Source organism: Rhincodon typus, chromosome 17 (assembly GCF_021869965.1).
Source record: "Rhincodon typus isolate 14 chromosome 17, sRhiTyp1.1, whole genome shotgun sequence".
Lineage (NCBI taxonomy): Eukaryota > Metazoa > Chordata > Chondrichthyes > Orectolobiformes > Rhincodontidae > Rhincodon > Rhincodon typus.
In genome coordinates this window covers 8,831,180-8,852,259 of record NC_063348.1, presented here as the reverse complement: position 1 = coordinate 8,852,259, position 21,080 = coordinate 8,831,180, and the positions used below count along the sequence as shown (strand labels likewise).

At 42.8% G+C, this 21,080-nt stretch overlaps 1 protein-coding gene across 2 annotated transcripts in view; it reads left to right on the top strand.

The window, feature by feature from the left end:
- Positions 1-21,080, top strand: part of b4galnt4a (beta-1,4-N-acetyl-galactosaminyl transferase 4a) — a 659,693-nt gene that overhangs the window by 604,623 nt on the left and 33,990 nt on the right. For both annotated transcript variants that reach the window (XM_048607214.1, XM_048607215.1), the window contains exons 14-16: positions 2,832-4,152; positions 9,401-9,693; positions 15,661-15,814. In XM_048607214.1, coding sequence (XP_048463171.1) covers positions 2,832-4,152; positions 9,401-9,693; positions 15,661-15,814 — 1,768 coding nt within the window. The remainder of the gene's footprint in view (positions 1-2,831; positions 4,153-9,400; positions 9,694-15,660; positions 15,815-21,080) is intronic.

The following is a 21,080-nucleotide window of genomic DNA, read 5'->3' as shown; positions in this document are numbered from 1 at the left end:
CTGTTCTGTCGTCTAAGAGCTCTTGCCCAAACTCCACTTTCCATAGAACAACACTCTCATCATTCCCCTATTCTCCCCGTCACCATTAATCTGGGACTCTCCATTACAGGGTCCGCTTGGCCGAGATCCTACAATGAAGGCAAACTCTCTACAACATCCTTATCCAAAAACATGTTCATTTGTCCAAATGAAGTGAACAATTCTCCCTTGACTGTTTTGTGAGTAACCTTGCCTGTCCTCGTGCTCTTAAGCAGCACTCCCTCTGCATGGCCACTGACTTTCACTGAGATGTCCATGCAGGAGCCTTCGACCAGCTTGGGGTATTGAGGACTTCAACTCGGTAGATAAGCAGTAAGCAGGACAGCATCTGCAGCCTGGGCTGACTGGTTGACAGAGAAAGCTGCCATCCTGTGAAAGGGCTGCAGGTGGGTGTTCCACTTCAACAGTGGCAGGAGTCTGAGTGTGGGTGACAGCTAGGATGGAACCTGTGGCCCCAGTCTGCACTTCTGCTGCAGAGGTGACTCACTGGGCAGCTTCTGCTTGCGCTACACCATAAGCTGAGGCAGAAGCCACCAGCTACTGCACTGCCCAGGTCTATATGGAGTTGGCCATTTACTTCTTGGCAGCTCAGAGGTCAGCACTGCTGCCTCGTAGCGCCAGGGACCCAGGTGACTGTCTTTCTGTGTGGTGTTTGCACATTCTCCCCGTGACTGTGTGGCTTTCTCCGGTTTCCCGCCACTGTCCAAAGATGTGCAGGTTAGGGTGGATTGGCCATGCTAAATTGCCCCATAGTGTCCAGGGATGTGCAGGTAAAGGGAAATGCAGGGTAACAGGGATAGGGTAGGGGGTTGGGTCTGGGTGGATTGTTCTTTGGAGGGCCAGTGTGGACTCAGTGGACTGAATGGCCTGCTTCCACAATGTAAGGAATCTGTAAAATTCTACAAACTTCTGTGCAGGAAAATTGAGCTCCAAATTCTGACGATTCCCTGTGCCACAGAGGAACCAGATTCCTCCATTCTCCTTAATACTGACAGAAAGCAGCCTAGTATATATCTGCTTCTGCCTCCAATCTCTCAGTAGGCATCCTCCACAAACATTTTCCCATAGGTCATCCATCGGATTCCTCGTATAGGCTCCCCTGCAGTCAAACCTGTCCCCATATCCCACTCCCTGGTGAGCTGACATGCTCACTGTCCTTTCCCCACAGGCCTGGTGACCCAGCATGTGCAGATCCGGTCTCTGCTCAAGTTTCTAAAGGGTTCAGCAATACCGCTGTCTGAACTGGGAGCTGCAAGCATCAGGTCACGTGACACTGGGCATTCATCATTTGGGTGCGGCCACTCTCTGTCTTCCTCCTACAGTTGCAGACGAAACAGTTTGTGTAAACCTGAAAACAGAAGATCAGAAGGGAAGCATTGAATTGAGGGATGCGGGGAGGAGTCTAAGGCACGGCCTACATCTTGCTCATCATGTCAGGTAGCAGACCGAGTGTGAGCTGGGAACTGAGAGTCACACCACAAGGCCGTAACTTATAATGGGTTATATCAATGATGCTGGATGATATGGGTGTTGTCACAGCACAGCTGCTTTGCAGAGAAACTTCTGTCCTATCAGGCTGATGGAATCAAGAAGTTCCTGGCCTCCACCTACTGCACGTTTGTTCTTTTCCATTGTGTGACACCTCGCCTTGTGAGTGAGAGGCAGAGTGTCAGTGACTGTGTAGCAGTATGGTATTCGGGTGAGGTATCTGCCAGTGGTATGTGGAGGCAGTGAAAGGTGGCTGCAAGGTGAGAGAGTAGAGTACCTGAAACTATCGGGTGAGCCCTGAGTGCTTCGAGTTGCTGATAAATAAGAGATGGGGTTGATGGTGAATGAAACAGACTGAGGGGGAAGTGGTGGGGAAAATTTCAGATTCCCTTTGAAGATGTATTCACTGGCTATGGGGAGGTCATTAAATTTCTACCAGCCTTGCAGCTTAATCCTCATGTCTCTCCACCTGGGGTTGATCTCCTTCAGCACCTGTTCCCATTCACTTTGAAACGTGTTCCCTTTATGGATTTCTGGCTTCCTCCAAGAACGTGACCTCTCTCCTTCCATCACCCTCCATGACTGAAGCCATCAAAATTATATCCAAAAACCCAGGTCATGTTCTGAGAGATCCAGGTTTGCATCCCACCATGGCAGAATTCAACAAACATCTGGAATTAAGAGTCTAAGGATGACCATGAATCTATTGTCGATTGTTGGAGAAACCCATCTGGTTCACTAGTGTTCTTTAGGGAAGGAAACTGCCATCCTTACCTGGGTCTGGCTTCCATGTGACTCCAGGCCCACAGCAATGTGGTTGACGCTTACCTACCCTCTGGACAATTAGAGATGGGAAATAAATGCTGACCTAGCCAGTGATGCCCTCATCCTGTGAATGAGGAAACAAAAAACTTGGGATCCCCCTCGTTCCCTCTCTCCTCCTTCTTCCTGCTGTTCCATTAACTCTTTTATTTCCAGCTGTAGCACTGGCTTTCTTTCAGTGCAGCATCCCTTTAAAGAGAAGAAGTGCCTTTTAGAGCTGAGGACTTGCTAGACTGTGTCTTTGAACACTGTTAGGCCTCGTGTTGAGGGTACAGCCAACCCATAGCCCAGGCTGTCCTGAGCTACTCGAATAAACGAAACAAATTAGGAGACAGCGTAGTTGCAACTCATGACTTGGCTGTCTGAAAATGGATGTAAATGTAATTTTTAATCCAGTCCTTTTATCTTGTGTTACTACTCTGTTACTTGCAAAGAGTAATTTTCTCTTTATTCCTGTCTCCTCATTAATTTGGACTCCACAGATTTCCCAGAAGAGTCGGAAGGCGTAGACACTGAATCCATACTAAGCAATAGTCAGGTAACATGGGGCAAGAGTCATGTGAAAGAGCATGAAAATGGCAGCCTGGCTCAGGACCAAGTGGTTGCAGAGAGGAAACCTCCGCCATCAGTGGCAGACAACAGGAATGACCTTGATGATGACCCATTCAACCACGGGAAAAGGTCAGCGTTCAGAGAACACCACGTTGTGAAATTGCAAAAGAAGGCCTTAGATCCAATTCCTCAGGGAGATAATATGGCCCCATCTGCTGCCTACGAGAGTCAGGAAATGGGCATCTTTCACAAGCTAAACAGCAGAAGTAGCAGGTCCCTAACCTGGGCTAAGCTCATCCCGGAAGATTTGAGTAAAAAGCCGGCCAACCAGTCAGCTCTATCCAAGCTGGGGAAAGGGAGCATGTTCAACTTGCAGCCCCAGATTTCTATCCCCTTAATCGCCAGCAAAACCAAGCAGTTTTTGAGTAACTCGGCTCACGCTGGGTTCCACAAAAAAAGACTCGGTGAGCCCAAGAAGCTGCAGAACAAAATCTACGTGACAAGGCCCCAGGAGAAAAAGAAAAGGACGCTGCAGGCTGAGAAGACCAAGGAGTTGTTCCCTATAATGAACGTGCTTACCAGCACAAAGACTGTGGGACTGCCAGACACAGGTCTGGAGAGGAATGTGGCTTCTAATGCAAGGGGGAAGAAAACAACACCGTACCTCAGGAATAAAATCTTTTGGTTAAATAGCAACACTTCACAGGAGGAGGGGAAAGTGCAAGATGCCAACAATGGCGCACAACATGGTTCAACCACCCAAAAGGCGAAAATAAACTGGAAGGGACTGCAAGAAAATCTGGAGCAGTATCGGGGTGACAGGAACAGATACATCATTACCCCAACGCCCCAAATTCACCTTCTAAGCGAGGAGGTCTTGGGCAAGGAAGAAGCCCCAGTTCACAATGAAGGGAAGGATCCTAAATCAATGGGCATTGCTGCTGAAGAGACACCCTACTGGAAGACTGACGACCTGAGTGAATCCCAGCAAACATACACCGACCAGTTTGAGGTGACTGATGACGGACTGTCAGATTACAGCTATGAGGATCCTGAGCCACAGAGAGGTTGGATAGAGGAGACCATCAACTGGCAACGGACATTCAGCGTTAGCTCCATGGATTTTGAGCTCCTGCGGTCAGACTGGAATGACCTCCGGTGCAATGTTTCAGGCAACCTGCAACTAAGCGAGAGCGAGGTGGTGGATGTTCTTGCACAGTACATGGAGAAGCTGAATGAGAAAAACGGAGGGTAAATATTTTCAGACTATTCATATGTACATCTTACGCTTTGGACGGTCGTTCTTTCTTTCTCTGGTCTCTTTTAAAGATTGTCAAATGATCATACTGGTTTTCTTGCTGAAAATGTACCCTAATCCTGATGAATTTTCTTTTCCTGTCTTTCTCTGATCTCCAAGTGCAGCGAGGCAAATGATCTAACTGTTGAGGGAAATTGTGTGCCATGGATTAATGTTCTAGGAACTGGAATTGGTATTACTTACAAGCCTAAGCAATGAAAGACCATTTTTGCAATTTACTGTTGGGCTGGATGGGTGATTGTAGGAGTGGAATGGATCTACACTGGGCTTAGACTGCAACAGGGTGACACAACTGAGCATTTGTCTATGAATTCCCCAATTCCATGAGTACTTGTCCCCTTCCCAACATTCTTCCTCCAACCTCTGTCACCAAGGAATACACCATCCTGTCCTAGAATACCAGTGAAATATGTGCTGGAAGTATAATGGCATTAAGGAGAGTGGAGAGAAAGAGGGGGAAACGCTCCAGGAAAACATACTCTCATGTGTTTGTGCTGGATTTACATTTCAGCCGCAGGGTTCGAAAGGTCAGTTCCTTTGTAGGAGGTTCAATTAATTTTTTATGTTCAAACTTCATTTGAATGCAACTTGGCAACTGGGAGAATGGCATATCAACTAATGAGCTAAGCACTTAAAGGTCTCCTTTAACTACCATATACACTGTTCAAAGGCAGTCAGTGAAAAACTTTGGTGGTCACATGGTCCAGTTGGTAGCACTCCTGTCTCTGAGCCACAAGGCTCTGTGTTCAAGTTCCAATACAGGACTTGAAGGTGATCTCAGAAGGAACAGTCAGGATGTGGCCTAGTCGGTTGCGAATCCTTCCAATATTCCAAGTTATTCTCCAAACAGAAAAAGACTGTTAAGAGTAGAGAGCAATCCATTGATGCAAGAGGCAAGATGGCATTGCCTGGATCCCTCCCCACCACACATGCCACTGCCCATTTGCAGGTCCTCATAAAGCAAGTAGAAACATGATGGTTATGCTTTACCTCCTGTCATCCAATAGCATGTTTGTTAGTCACTAATGGCAAGTCTCCTGCTAAGCAGGTCAATGCCAGGATTGTTATTCCAAGGACAAAGATGCACCGCAAGAACTTAAATAAACAACAATCCTCATGAACACTTCGGATAGCTAACCCCTCTGGGTTGTCCCAGAATCTTCAGAATTTAAAGATTAATGTTACAAGAAGCTTGGAAGGAACACAAAAAGAAAGTGTATATTTTTTCAATCACAATGAATACTCTTTATTTTCAGTTACTAAAATATTGACCACCGTTGAAAAACGCTGATTGAAATGATGCGGTCATTGGAGGCATGTGATGATCCCTCTGGGAATCAATTCAGCCAAAGTTGGCAACAACCAACTGTTATGTGGAGGCATCATTCCACAACTCTCTCATTTCCTTTACAGCTCTACGGTGGCACATTTTCATTACGTCAATACCAATCCTTCCATTCTGCTAATTCCAAAATCTTTTCTCCAATACAACAGGACAGTAAACATCTCCACCTCTTCACACTCTCACAAAGAATCAGTTGCTATCTTTAACGCAATGTTTCCCTCTTTCTCTCATCATATGCACTATATCAAGTTGCCTCAAAAATACTTGCAAAGCCCTTCAGCAAGTCACCCCATTCACCATTTTCACTGTCTAGGCGAGAGAAGCTGACACGAAACGAAGGGGAAGTGTAAGAACACGAAATTCTGCCAAGTTACAAACTCTGATAACCAATAGATGATGTCACCGGCAGAGAGGGGACACATGGATGAAAGTCACATACAGGAGAGTGAGCATCTTCCATTTTCTTTTACACTTCCTGCCAAATTCTTTCAATCACAGACAGAGTAAACCCCACGGACCCATGCATTAGTGCCAGACTTCTCACCTGTCCAGTTTTTGGGAGGGTTTGCAAACAAGGACTTTCTGCTATACCTACATGTATCATCAAACATTATCATAACCGCTTTTTATCTTAGAAACCTTCTCATTTCCAGATGGGTCCTTCTTCCTGAAGAGGCATCTTTTTTACATCTTTCCATTCACATTACTTCTCTCTTGTTATTCATCTTCACAGAACTACACTGCCTAAAAATTATGATTTCTTTTTCCATTGAAGTCTAGCTCTGTTTCTTCATTAGATTTCTTTAACATTTGCCTGTATGCAGCTGGCACTAACTAACTCGTATGAATCAGGAACAGTAGGTTTTCACTATGTCGTATGCATTAGACTGTAGGTTTGAAAGAGACAAGTGGACTTGGAATCATACAGGTCTATAGCACAGAAAAAGGCTCTTCAGCCCATCGGGTCTGTGCAGACCAAAAAAAAACCTAACTGCTCTAATCCTATTTTCCAGCATTTGGCCCATTGACTTTTATGCATTGGCATCGCAAGTGTACCTATAAATACTTCTTCAATATTATGAAGGTTTCTGTCTCTACCACTCTTGCAGGTAGTAAGTTCCAGATTCCCATCACCCTCTGAAAAACTTTTCCTCACATACCCTCTAAACCTCCTGCCCCTTCCCTTAAATCTGTGCCCTCTGGTCATTGATCCATCTGCCAAAGGGAAAATTTCCTTTCGGTCTACCCTATCTATGCCCCTCATAATTTTATGCATCTCAATCCTGTCCCCAGTCAGTCTCCTCTGCTCCAAGGGAAACAACTCCAGTCTGTCCAATCTCTGTTCATAACTGAAACTTTCCAACTCAGGCAACATCCTGGTAAATCTACTCCCGTCCCCCCGCCACCCCCGCCACCCCCCCCCCACCACACCCACCCCATGCAGTCACAGCCCTCCTATAATGTAGATTCCAGAACTGCACACAATACTCTAGCAGCGGCCTAACCAACTTTTAGACAGTTCCAACATCACGTCCCTGCTCTTAAACTCTATTCCTTGGCTAATAAAGACAAATAACCCATATGCCTTCTTAATGACTTTATCCACCCGTCTTGCTTCCTTAAGGGACTGGTGTACATGCACACAAGATCCTTCTGATCAATGGGCTCCAAAATGACAGTGATGCAAAATGCATTTCAACTCCTTCCACACTGAATTTAGGCACTAATGGAATGTCTTTCAATGAATTTCAGATGGCACAGTGGCTCAGTGGTTAGCACTGCTGCCTCACAGCACCAGGGACCTGGGTTCGATTCCAGCTTCGGGTGACTGCCAGTGTGGAGTTTCACGTTCTTCTTGTGTCTGTGTGGGTTTGCTCTGGTTTCCTCCCACAGTCCAAAGATGTGCAGGCTAGGTGGATTGGCCATGCTAAATTGCCCATAATGTTCAGGGATGTGTAGGTTAGCCATGGGAAATGCAGAGTTACAGGGATAGGGTAGGGGGGCTGAGCCTGGGTGGGTTGAACTTTGGAGAGTTGGTGTGGACTTGTTGGGCTGAACGGCCTTGTTTCCATGCTGTGGGGATTCTAACGATAGTCTATGAAATGAAAACAAAAAGTTAACTCTGAGTCATCATCCAGTATTCCTGTCCATGAAATCTAAGCATCTGTCCATTACATTGAAATATTCTTTGTAATCTTCCTCATTTTAGAGTCTCCTTTTCTTTTTCTCCTTCTCTTTGGAACTCAAAAGTCTTTTCTCGAGAGTAAAACCAACAATTGCGTATGCTGGAAATCTAAAACAAAAACAGAAATTGCTGGAGAGGCTCAGCAGATCTAGCAGCATCTGTGGAGGGAAAGCAGAGTCAACTTTTTGAGTCCAGTGACCGTCTTTCAGCTCGGAAAAGGTGGTATGTATACGCTGAGGACAGGGGGTGAGGGGTAAAGGTGTGAGAGCCACGGAAGAAGATGGAGTCCAGCATGAGAGAAAGACAGTTGGGCCAAACAAAGGGATGAATATGGTAAACCAGAGAAGGAGAAATGCTGTTTGTTAGGATCATGGTTGGCTGTGCTGAAAACAGCCCATGTGATATCAAGATCTGGGGCATGAGGTGGGCGTTGGACTTGGAAAGCCATGGAAGAAGGTGTTGATATCCCTAAAACCCTTTTCATTTTCCGATCAATATTGATGTTAATGGTGAGCAATTTGGAGAAGATGGCTTCAGTAGACGTCATGAAGCATGGATTGACCTCAATGGAAAGAAAATCAGAATAGAAGTAAAACAGAGATTTAGAGTCATACAGCACGGAAACAGACCCTTCAGCCCAACCCTCCTTATACCTCAAACCCTTCATTCCCGGCAACATCCTTGAAAATCTCTTCTGAACCTCCTCCAGCTTAATGACATCCTTCCTATAACAGGGAGACCAGAACCTGATGCAGTACTCCAGAAGAGGCCTCACCAATGCCCTGTGCAACTTCAACATGTCCTCCCAACTCCTGTACTCAAAGGTCTGAGCAATGAAAGCAAGCATGCTAACTGCCTTCTTCATATATGTAATATACATTATATATTTTTATATACAATTAATATATAACACTTTGACTTGATATGGAAACACGTATTATACACTATCACTATATTGAAGTGACTCCCACTGTTTCCCATTCTGACTTCCTTTTCCAGAGCCTTAAAACTATACCAATCCTAACCTCCTTCAACTTTTGCCTGCTTTCAATGTATTATCTGCCACTTGTTGACACATTTAATTACCTGTCTGGCTTTTGTCTATCACATAGGCCTTGACGTTACACTTGGGTTTCTTATTTAAAGAGAGCTGCTACGCATACAGGAAAATTATAAAGAGAACATTTCGCTTTATTACTTTTAAGTCTGTTCCATTGAAAGACCTTGGTCACTAGTCGGTAGCTAAATGGATGTAAATATTTTGATAAAGTTGGAGAGTTCATTTGAAATTAAAGATGGAATTGCATTAAATTTATCGTGCAGTATCAGGCCATTCAGCCCTACTGGTTGATACTGCCACATTTACGCTGCACTCAAGACTCACCAACCCGACTTCACCTAACCCTATCAGCATGCCTTTCCCATCTTCACTTTGTCACATACTTGTACAACTTGCCCTTAACTGCATCTGTGCTACTTACTTCAGCATCGAATCAAGTTCCACATTCTGACCACTTTCCAAGTAAAACCAATTCTCCTGGAGAACCCATTGGAATCACTGATGACCATTTTATAATTGCAAGCCCTGATTTGTAAGCCACATTTTCTTCGCAGCTCTTGTGTCATGTGGTCTTCCTTCCTCTTTCAACAGAGTCTATACACTTCTGCGGATCGTTAATGTGGAGAAGCGGAGGGATTCAGCTCGTGGTAACAGATACCTCATTGAACTGGAGCTGATGGAGAAGGGGAGAAAAGTGGTCCGTTTGACAGATTACATCTACCTCTTGCTGCACAGAACCAAACAAGATGATGGAATTGAAGCGACCATGCAGTTGCAAGATAAGGAACCCACTCAGCTGAATGTTCCATACCACAAGTCTCTCCTCTGCCAACCTGTAGGTTTACACGTGAGACCTGATGTCATGGTACATTTTGTCGTCCCAGGTGAGAACTAATGTTTCCTATATTACAACAGTTGTTGCCCTTCATCCCCTGGAAACAAAGAGAATGCAAAGAGACCTAACTGTCCTTGTGTCATGGATGGCAAAAGATTAATATGCAGGTACAGCAAGTAATTAGGAATGCGAATAGAATGTTACAATTTGTTGTGAGAGGAATTAATTGCAAAAGCATGGAGGTTATACATGAATTATACAGGGCACTGGTGAAGCCATATCAGGAATATTGTGTACAGTATTGGTCTCCTTATTTAAGGAAGGATGTAAATGTGTTGGGAGCACTTCAGGAAACATTTTCTGCACTAATAGCTGGAATGCAAGGCCTGGCCTAGGTGGAAAGGTTAGACAAGTTCCTTGAAGTTAATAAAGAGTAAGAGGTAACTCGATTGAAGTATAAGGCACTGAGAGAGTTTGAATGGGTAGATGTGGAGAGGATATTTCTTCGTTTGGCAAAATCTAGAACTAGGGTTTAAGAATCAGTGATTGTCCATTTACAACAGGGATGAGGTACAATCTTCTCAGGGGCTCACCAGTCTTTGGGAACTTTGTTTTCCTTGGAAAGGTGGTGGATGCAGAATCTTTGAATATGTTTAAAGCAAGAGTGGATAATTTTTTTAGTGAAAAGTTATGAGGGTAGACAGAAATGCGGATTTATAGTTACAATCAGACCAGCTATGATCTTATCAAATGGCGAGGCAGTTTCAGGGGCTAAATGGTCTATTTCAGTTCGATTTTGTGTTCTGTAAACAGGCTTGAGACACCTAGTGGTCACTGGCAAACACTGATTTAACTGCAGGCTTTCAGCTCTTTCCCGACTGTAACCTCCTTTTCCAAACAATTTCTTAAGGGAATCGCTGCCTGCTCTCTTTAAATACATTTCAGTGGGTTTGTTAATGCCACTGGGGAAAACAGTCATTCAGGTACAGTGCAAAACTAAATACATCATATGCCATTTGCCATCCCTCCCTAGGACAGCTAAATTCTTCATAGCTGCCTACAACTGACTCAAATTTGTATCCTTTTGTGTATCCTCCATTTCTAAACAATAAAGACTGAAAGTGAAGCACATATTGACCACAGAATATATGAAACAGTGGGTCCACTTATTGATATCTTAACGTAAAATAATGAACAGAACTGCAGAATCCAATTTCCAAAATACTCTAAAATTTCATATATACTAAAAATGGAAGAAACCAACAATAATGTGTGTATTTATTTTATAAATATATAAATATACATTAGTCTTGCCTTTAGTACACATATGCCAACCTCCTGACATAACATTGCTTAGTAAACAATCTTTTTTGAAAACAAAGAACCAGCTCTTGAAGTCTGGCATTTATACACAGTTTCCATTCTCCTCACAGCAGGTAACTGTTAATTGATGTGGGTCTGACTGTACTGAACATGCAGGTGGTGTGGCCTCAAAGTATCATAGGTCTGTCTTCACAGCAGAAAAATGCGACGCACTTTACATGTTCTAACACTTTGTCCTATTAAAACAGCATATCATCTGACTTACAATGAGGAAAGTGGCAGGGATGGCAAATACCATTAAATAATAGTCGGACAATAAGGTTATCATATACTGCTTCCCAAGAACTGGAGTCAGTGTGGTGAATCAAAGTTAAATCAGTGAGCCAAATGGAACTCATTTACATTTCTTTTTACCTTCTCACTTATATTGTGAATCACAACAACCTTCTAACCATGAAAACAAGTGTGTACTCAGAGTAATTGTAATAACATAGTATGAAATTTGATAAAAATAGACTGTACAGCTGCATTTATACTCAGTTGAGGAAGTTTAGACTGCTTAACTGTCACTTGTATTTCAGTTGCTGGATTTGTATACTGATGCAAAATGTTGAACTACATTATCTTCTTTGCAGTGAGTTTGCAATCTATGTCATGGTTCCCTTCTTGATGGTGATCCAAGTCTGGCATGTTCACCTCCCAGTCTGTAGGCCTCTCTCAGCATTAGACAGGGGTCTTTCATAAAACATGTCTCGGTCGTATTTAAAAGTTCCTTTTAACTCCCCCTGCCCCATCCTCAAAAGGGACTTGAAGGCATTGGTGCCATTGATGTTTTCCTTAAACCTGTACATGGATACCACAGTGTTCTTTTATTGGCCATTTGTTTCTTCTCAGTTTTCATAGTTTCATGTCACCCTCAGCCTCTGCTCTGTCCCTCCATGGAACACAGTTTCTCGTCTCTCTACATTCCTGATTGTACAGATTCGTTACTGAACCTCCCTGACACACTGTCATATCAGGCTATGGATAAAAATCCAACTTATCTCCTGTATTCCACTATTAAGGTGCAAATCACTTTTTCATTGAAGTTACCTTTTTGTGAGGAGTTTTCAGTTCTGAGTGGATAGTATGCCAAATTATCGACAATACAGTGCTGAAAAACTTGAGTTTAAGTCGTAAAAGCATTGACCCCATCTTCTGTTCCTGATAGCAGTGAATGTGTGCAACGTATTGATGACTGCAACAGAGCTGCAAGGTTCTGGGAGCTCACTCATGCTGAATCCAAACTTGCTGCTTGCCAGAAAGGGCTCACTGGTAGTCCAAGCTGATGATCCCACCAGGATCTTTATTGTTATTCATTCATGGGAATGTGGGCATTGCTAGCTGGGCCAGCATTTATTAGTCAGCAGCTAAGGAGACAGGGAGAAACCCAACTGGACATCAGACAGTAAGTTATTGCCAAGCAAATGCTTGATTGTGCTGTCGATGACATTTTCAGTGCTTTAATGACGATTGAGAGTAGATTGATGAGATAAGAATTGGCTGAGTTGCTTTCTGTATGAAGGACATAACTGGACAAGTTTTCATACATTCATGTAGACATTTGGTTAGGTGCCAACAAATTCTGGAGCACAAGTCTTCAGGGATATTCCCAGAATGTTGTCAGGGTCCATAGGCTTTGCAGTATCCATTGCCTCCAACCAGTACTTGATATCACGTTGAATGAATTGTATTGGCTGAAGACTTGTAACTGTATTGTGAGGATCTCTGGAAGGAGCTGAGATGAATCATTCACTTGGCACTTCCAGGTGAAGATTATTGCAAGTGCTTCAGCCTTATCTTTTACTCTGATGTGCTGGGCTCCCAGAGGATGGGGATATTTGTGAGGTTTCCCCTCTTGTATTTAATTGTTCACCATCATTCACAGCTGCAGTGCTTAGATCTGATCTGTTGGTTGTGCCTTTGAAGCTTATCACTTCTTATTAATGCTGTTTGGTAGTTTCACCAGATTAACATCTCATTTTTAGGTTTGACTGGTACTGTGCCTGGCATGCCCTCCTGCACTCTCCTTGAACCAGGTTGATCCCCTAGCTTGACGGTAATGGTTGAGTGGAGGATATGATGGACCATGAAGTTGCAGTTTGTGCTGGAGTACAATTTTGCTGCCGTTAATGGCCCACAGCACCTCAAGGATACCCAGTCTTGAGTCGGTAGATCTGTTTACATTTTATCCTATTTATTGCAGTGAGCTGTGACACATGATGGAGGGTATCCTCAATGTGAAGACAGGGCTTCATTTCTACAAGGGCTGTGCGGTGGTCATTTTCACTGATACTGTCATGGACACATGCATCTGTGGCAGGCCAGTTGATAAGGATGGGGCTAAGTATGCTTTTCACTCTTGTTGCTTCCCTTACCACAACGACCAGCTTGGCTAGTGGTAGTGCTGTCAAGATACTCTTGGTGATGGACATTGAAGTCACCCAGTCAGAATACATTCTGCTCTCTTGCCACCCTCACTACTTGCACGGTGTCATCAGCAGTACATGGTAAACAATGAGAGGTTTCCTTACACATCTTTAACCTGATGCCATGAGACCTCATGGGGTTTAGAGGCAATGTTCAGTACTCCCAAGGCAACTCTCCATTTGTATACCACCGTGCTGCCCCCTCTGCTGGGTCTGTCCTATACTGGGGACAGAATATTGATGGATCATTGTATATGAGGCATGAATTCAGTGAGTATGACAATATCAGACTGTTGCGCCACTAGTTTGGGAGACAACTCCCCTAGTTTTGGCACTAGCCAAATATTAACAATAGGGGCTTTGCAGGGTAGACAGGTTGAAAGGACTGAGATTGCTGTTGTCATTTCCAGTGTCTAGGACAATGCCAGTGGCCACATCTGATTTCATGCCTTTTTTTGAGACTTTCCAGCAGTTGATATAGTCTAGTCATTTCAGAAGGCAGTTGCGAATCGTCATATTGCTGTGAATCTGGAGTCACCAGACCAGGGAAGGAAGGTAGTTTTATTTTCCCTCAAGGACATGAGTGAGCCAGATGGCTTTTTTACATTTCACAGTCATCTTTAAACTTTTAATTCCAATTTTTGTTGAATTTAAAATTCTACCATCTGTCGCGCTCAGATTTGAACCCAAGTCCCCAGAAAATTTCCTGGGTCCCTAGAACGCTAGTCCAGCACCTCCTACACTGTCGTTTTGATTGCTGGTGTGTAAAGCTGGGCTATCTGCTATGGACAAACTGTGCCTAGAGAAAATGCTGAGTGAGCAAACCAAGGAGGGCGGGTGAGTGATGGAGATACACTGGCGAGCAAAGATAGGGAGGCAATGAGTGGTGAACAGGGCCAGGATGGGGTGGTGGTGATAGCGGCTGGAGTTAAAAGCTGAATGAAGGAACCCTTGCAAACGCACATTAAACACAGTACCTACAAGAACAGTGGAGCAATGCTGGACCTCATGGGTGTGCCTTCCTCAATGATTTTAAAGGGGGTGCATCTTTTCATGTTATGCGCTTTGCCATTATTTCTCCCAAATTTGTTCAAGAAATAGTCCATGCTGAAACAAAGTCCCAACTACTCCATTGCAGAAGGTAACAGCACTTATCAATGCAATCTGCCACTGCCTTTCCATTGACTGAAGGCCACTAACTCACTTCATAAATCTCTACAAATCCAATGCATGCCAATATGGCACCTCTGTCAATTCATTAATTTATTCTTTTATGATATTTTGAGTGAATATATTTTGAGAAAGTTAACGAATGGGATCTTTTTTCATTCATTCACTCACAGGATGTGGGGCACTCTGATTAGGCCATCATTTATTGCCCATCCCTAATTGCCCAGCAGGCAGTTAAGAGTCAACCACATTGTTGTCAGTCTGGAGACACATGTAGGCCAGACGAGGATGGCAGATTCCCTTCCCTAAAGGGCATTAGTGGACCAGATTGTTTTTTTTTCCCCTGACAATTGACAATGGTTTCACGGTCATCATTAGATACCTAATTCAAGATTCCATGGCAGGATTTGAACCCGAGTCCTCAGAACATTAGCTGAGTTTCTGAATTAATGGTCTAGTGATAATACCACTAGGCCATTGCCTCCCTATGTTTGTCATGTTCTACCTATGTTAGAAGAAAGTCTTTCTGCTTCAAAATTCGTGGTCAGATGCAAAGGAATGCTTCCCCTCACTTAGTTGTGCCTGTTTAAGTATATTCTTCTTTACGTCAGTGGAAGACACAAAGGAGAAATTGAATTCATGGAAATTATATGGAGTAAAGAATTGAGATCAGTCCCACTGTAACCAAACTGAGTGATTTTAAAAAAAGATGTAATCTGATAGTGTTACATAAAGCGATATAAGAAGAAAATTCTTAAGACGATTGAAATTCAACTAAGGGGTGAGGAAAAGGTGCATGTGTTTAAATTAGCATAGGAAGGAAGGTCGTGTGAAGTAATCAGAAAATTAAATAAACAACTGGGAAGTTTAACACAAACTAAACTGTCGGCTTAGAGATCTCCTCCTTTCTGGGAATAATCAGCTAAAATTGGCCTGTTGCCTCCTTGATATAACTTAAGATCTCCAAGAGAAAAGTGAAGAGAAGTGGAAAGGTCCTAGCTGCCAATTGGGCAAGTGATCAACAATCATTCTTCCCTCTTTTTTTGACCGTACAGTAAAGAACCAGGCCCGGTGGGTGCAGCAGTTCATTATGGATATGGAAGACCTCTACAAGGCAACAAAGGATGAAAGCTTCAACATTATCATCATTGACTTTGACAGTAGTGACATGGATGTGGAACAGACCTTGAAGAACAGCAAACTGCCTCGGTACGGTAAGATATTGGTAAATTTGACTGGGACTGTCTTGATTGTTTGTTATGCACTTACTTTCATGAATGAGAAAAAGGAACCATGCATCATTTCAGTCTTAATGATAGCCTGGAGAATTAGCCAGCCGACGCATCTGATAGAAGCAGTTTCTGTCCTTGCACAAACTAAAAACGCATCACCTCTTAAAATGGGATAACAAGGTGTAGAGCTGGATGAACACAGCAGGCCAAGCAGCATCAGAGGACCTGAGTGAAATTTTCTGAAGAAGGGTCCAGACCCGAAACGTTAGTTTTCCTGCTCCTCTGATGCTGCTTGGCCTGCTGTGTTCATCCAGCTCTACACCTTGTTATCTCAGATTCTCCAGCATCGGCAGTTCCTACTATCTCTGAACCTTTTAAAGTGGAATGCCTGATACTTTGTGAGATAATCATGCACCCAAGGTAAAATAAGCTTTAGCCCTATTTACTCTAGTCACCAGTGATTGGCCTCTATGAATTAAACTGGACTTTGACTGTTATCCTTCCTAACTTTGATGATGAACAAGGGGGTGAACAGTGAAATGCATGTTGGTACAAGCAATGGCAATGTGACCAGTGCAAGGCCTTGCTGGGTTGGTCGAGGTGCATGTCACGTTTTTCTATGGTCATTGATTTCATCACTTTGACTGCTACAATGACTTGGAAAATAGGCTTCCTCTTGACTGACTCAAAATAACTAGTGTGGTAATTGTGAGATTGTGTACCGTTGGTGAGCTCAACAGAATTTTGAAGGAAGGACATGAACTGTGTAGCAAGTCATTAAACCTTTACCATTGAGATTACAATTTTATTCAAAAAATCCTTTTAAAAATTCAAGATAATTACCTTTCACTTTTGGAGTGGATTTAAAACCTTAAGAAATAGGAGCGGAAGTAGGCATTTGGCCCTTTGAACTTACTTTGCCATTCAGTGTCATTATGGCTGGTCCTCTACCTAAACTTGTGAAAACCATCACAAATTAACCTTAACAATAAACTGTCTAACTGTTGCAGCCTGATGTCGCCAGCGAAGTAAGACAGCCCTGAAACTTGTTTCAGTAGCGCACCATGAATTTTAAAACACAAATTTGAATTTCTTTCTTCTGACTTGTGATGTTCGGCAGATCTGACTGAGCTAACTTGAAATGGCAAGTTAAAAACACCAGTTCTATTCATGATTCATTTCACAGAACCTTGCATCTGCAGAGTCAAAGGGTTGCAAACTTGCAGGGTTACCTTTTGGAAAAATCTCCCTATTCTTGACCAAAGAAAACTAATATATGCTGCAGCAAGAGACCCTCAGATGACTCCAGTACTTTCTCCATCATCAAAGACAGTTGACAGCAGTTCCAGTGCCCATCTTATACCAGCCTTTATTTTGAAGTTTGTTAATAGGATTAAGTTGTTTGACCAGCAATTCATTCAGACTGTTATCTTCTGCTTCATTGATAGCAGTTGTACAGACAAGGTTTAAGGAATATTCAGATAAGCCTCTGAGGTGTGCTGTGAGGAAATGATGACAGACTGTGGCACAGACTCTGCTAGAAGGTTGGATCTAGAGTAGCTTAGAACAGGGAGGTACACTACAAGATCATCATACATAATAAGTAAATAGATGCCATTTGAAGAAACAACTTGGGGGAGTTGGTGGTCTAACATGAACAAAAGGGCAGTATCCTTCTGACCACATTACTGATTATACTGTCCAGGAAAATCTTCAGCATCCCCAAGACTCTTCTTTCAATCCAGTCACTACCATGAGCCAGGCAATGACTGATTTTGTTTGGTATTCAGATGGTTAAAACACTCCACAGTGCAACTTTGCTGCACTGCATGTGAACTGCAAGCTTCTGACAATTTAGGCAGGCTTACCTTAGATTCTTAGGCTACCAGAATAACGTCTGAAATTCATCCTTGAAAATTGAATGAATGCTGGTAAGTTGCAATAGAGTTAATGCAAGGGCCAGTGTTCTTGAAACTCCAAATAATTGCCAAATTTTTGAACCACTGCTGTCCTGGTATGAAGATGCTCCTATAGTTTTTAAATAGAGGTTTCTAGGATTTTGATCCCCCAGACAGGAAGGAATGACAATATATATCCACATCAGGATAATGACTTGGAGAGAAATCTGAAGATGATGATCCATACATCGTCTCTCTTCTAAATGATAATGGTTGGAAGTTAAGTGGTACTGTAACATTACATTGTACCTTCCATACATTGAAACTGCATGACTGTTTTAATGAATGGAACTATGATAGCTAAAAATTTAGTGAAATATACTTGACAATTATTAGTACAAAGAAGTTGCAACATTCCATTCAGACAAGCCATATTGTGTCAACACTTAGTCTCCACGTGAAAAAATAGCTCCACTTACAGGCTCCCATTCTCACTCCAGCTACCTATCGAATATAATCTTAAATGTCAACCTAATTTCTGTCTCGATCAACTTTCTGCTGCTCTCTGTTTAAACCTTCTTGATCTTGCATCCGTACCTGCTCACACTTGAAGTCTCCACTAGTGGAAGCAAATCGACTAAAGAAAACTTAAATGTTCAGCAATCCCAGAGTTTAATCAAGCTCATTTAAATGGGCAGCAAACTCAGCACATTCTGAGTATCTTAATTTTCCAAGAACAGCTCCATCAACTGTTCCAAGCACAGTTCCCCTAACAGAGTGAAATCTCTCAATGCCTCTATCCAAAGCCAACATGCAGTTTCCTTGTTTGGTACTTTAGGGCTGATTTTAACAATGTCACTGCCAGGGTGGGACTTCTAAGAAATGGCGAATTGCTTTGGATTTCCTAAAATGTGCTCATTACCAGCGAAGTTTTGCAGAGGAACGGCTCTCTGCGTTCCCCACTGATACAATTTTGTAAAATTATCCCTACTTGCACCAACAAGCAGGGTAATCAAAGGTAGCATCAGCACAATTAGTCCTAAATCCTTCATGTGAAATGCATTCAAGTGCTTAAGCTTTGTAAAATGGGAGAGGAATGCAATAAATAGAGCACCCAGTGAGATACAGCTAACTAGGCCTCATTGTGTTGACCCAACCTGGTTTGTTCATAGAAAGAACATCATGCAGAATTCCCTCTCAGGAAGAATACATTCTCTTTGCATGATAAACAAATCATGTGTAAACCTAGTTTATGATTTGGCTACATATTACACACACGGGAGATCCTGAGCCTCAAATAACAATAAACACAAGCATTTATATAGGACTGTTAACATAGAAAAGAAGTTCCAAGATCTTTCATATGAATATAATGAAATGAAGATTGAGCTGGAATCAAAAAGGGAAAAATTAGAAGGGATAACTAATAGCTTGGTCATACCTTCATAGAATCATACAGCACGGAAACAGACCCTTCAATCCAACCAGTCCATGCCAACCATAATCCCAAACTAATCTAGTCCCACTTGCCCTGCTCCTGGCCCATATCACTCCAAACCTTTTTCCATTCATGTATTTATCTAAGTGATTAAGGAGTTTACGGAGAACAGAGGTCCTCAGGCACAGGTTCAGCTTGGGAACACACGCATCCTTTCTGTCATTGTTTGACAGAGGTTTGGGGGAAAATCCCAGGGTGATTTGAGGCGTGAAGAGGCGTGGATTTTGGGAAGCTCAAGAATTTGTTAAATGTAGCATCCTTGTACATAGGAACATGGGAACAGCAGTAAGCCATTCAAATCACTGAGCTTTTACTCCATAGATCGTGGTCTAATTATCCATCTCAATGTCATGTTACCGCACTATCCCTTGATTTCATTAATAACCATAAATCTATCAATCTCTGTATTGAGCTTACTTAATGACTGAGCTTCCATGGTCTTTGGGGTAGAGAAATCCAAATATTGACCACTCTCTGAAAGAGAGAATTTTTAAAGGCAAAGTGAAGAATAAGCCTATGGGGTGATTTGAACGTGAAGATATGAATTTTAAATTGGATGACTGGAAGGCAAAGTGAATCAGTGAGCAGCTGGGTGGAGAAAAGTAAGATCTGGTACAGGTTTGGACAAATGCGAGTACGCGAACAACGACAGAAAGGATGTGTGTGTCCCCAAGCTGAACTTGTGCCATCCTGCAAGCATGCATCCATGATATATATACCATTTGTTATTTTTTTGTGTACAGAATGTTTCTGCTCAAACTTTTTGCTCTGTCAGCCCTTGTCTGCTTGTCATTCCTCTCACTGTCATTCCACTGGAAGGAGCACATGCTCCAAAATATCTTCCCTAAACTCCTCCACCTCTCAGCCTCCCTCTCCTCCAATGAAGCACAGGTATTAGATCAGGAATTTCCACATCTCTTCAAATATCTACTTCTTTGGTCAAGTTTCTGTAATATTAAATACACTTTTTATGAGTAAGTTGTTTTATTTGTTATAATCTTGCTTTAGTAGAGTCACTTTAAGTGCATGGTCCCTTGTGTTGAATTTCATTGCACACCAAAGGAGATGTTGAACTGAAAACAGATGTTCGTTTTTGACACAAAGAGTTATTTGCACCCTACAATCACGAAAAATACTTGAGAATTGTTCAGTGGTGATTTAGTCTGCAAGTTGCAGAAAATAAAGAGATGTTTGAAAAGTTGTGGGTATTACATCGCAACATAGTGAGATGTGATACCTAAATTCACAACCTAGAGGCCTGGCCACTATAAATGAAAATATGAAATCCAAATTTGGCCCCCATCTCAGGGTAAGAAAGAGTTGACCTCATTCTGTTGCTCAGAATTTAGACAGGGGGCTAAGATTGATCATTCATCCAGCTGATTTGACGGCACGGTAGCTCAGTGGTTAGCACTGCTGCCTCACAGCGCCAGGGACCCGGGTTTGATTCCAGCCTTGGGTGACTGTCTGTGTGGAGTTTGCACATTCTGCCTGTGTCTGCGGCGTTTCCTCTGGGTATTCTGGTTTTCTCCCACACTCCAAAGATGTGCAGGTTATTGGCCATGGGGAACTGTTGGGTGATGGGAATCGGGTAGGGGATGGGTCTGGTGAAATGCTTTTTGATGGGCCGAATAGCCTGCTTCCACACTGTAGGGATTCTATGACTGTCACCTTGGAATGGAAATAAAAAGGATGGGGCGGAAGAAGGGCATAATTTAAAATCCAACATAAGATCAGATAGCTCTGTGTGAGTTAGAAGGGCTCTAAAATAAAGATATCACTGAGTTACAAAACAACTGAAAACTGACAAAACAAAAATAGAAAAATTGGATTTAAAAACACAATAA